The sequence below is a fragment of the Trypanosoma equiperdum genome (assembly GCF_001457755.1).
Source record: "Trypanosoma equiperdum strain OVI genome assembly, contig: ctg_527, whole genome shotgun sequence".
Lineage (NCBI taxonomy): Eukaryota > Euglenozoa > Kinetoplastea > Trypanosomatida > Trypanosomatidae > Trypanosoma > Trypanosoma equiperdum.
The window spans coordinates 4,890-5,792 of NW_027124451.1; the positions used below are offsets into that span (position 1 = coordinate 4,890).

At 43.3% G+C, this 903-nt stretch overlaps 1 pseudogene across 1 annotated transcript in view; it reads right to left on the reverse strand.

The window, feature by feature from the left end:
- Positions 1-499: 499 nt before the first annotated feature.
- The window catches only part of TEOVI_000218400:pseudogene, a 948-nt pseudogene continuing 544 nt past the window's right edge, over positions 500-903 (reverse strand). The window contains 3 exon segments of the mRNA in view: positions 500-640; positions 642-689; positions 691-903. Coding sequence covers positions 500-640; positions 642-689; positions 691-903 — 402 coding nt within the window.

A 903-nucleotide genomic window follows, 5' to 3' on the forward strand; every position in this document is an offset into this window, starting at 1 on the left:
CCTCTCCGGAACCCTGTGTCTCTGTGGGCTGCAGTTTAATTGCTTGAGGACACATTTCTTGCTACGGCGTCCCATTGCTTTAACTGTTCACAATGTATATTGTTGTTACGTGGGGAACTGACTGAAGACAATTCCTTCAGTCCTGTCTCAAGTTCTGACATTGTTATTGGTACGAATTCTCCGCTCACTCGATATGGTATACTCATGGGAGGAGCATCTCGTGCTTTCGTCGACCGCTTTCTATACATTTGCGCTATGTTATTATCTTGCTGTCTGTTTGTTAGAGGGTGGCAAATCACTGCAAGGAACGGAGATGTCAGTGTTCTCTGTGCGTAAATGGACTTAACTAAATTCCAACTTTTTGTATCGGTCACTGATATCTTCGACACATTTCCTTTAACCGTTATAGGTACTTTTAAGCGAGAACCTTCCTTCTCATGTATATAAGGGCATCTTTATGCTTCTCATTTGTATACTCCCTCATTTTTATGTACAGCTTAGTCAGCTCTGGTGTCCATAATGGTGGCGATACTCCCTTACCTTTCGGCACTGCTTTCTTCTTCGCTGCTGTGCGAATGCCTTTAGTCACTGCTTCATTCATGACATCCACGCTCTTTATTGACTTCCTTAATTTTTTTAAAAATTGTTACACTACACACTTTTCGAAACTCCAGACAACTTGCTTTTTCTCCAACCATACAACGCCATTCGCGGCTTTGTAATGGTGATCACTTCTACGCCTATGCCGATACATACCTCAAACGTTATCCAGTAGTGGTCACTGTCTGGACTGAGACTTGCCTCCCATCTTGTGACATTGCAGTCTCTGTACATTGTAACGTCGGGAGCCGACATTGTTGCCGTGTGATGCATTCTTCTCGTTGGTGTTCCATCATTTGCAAT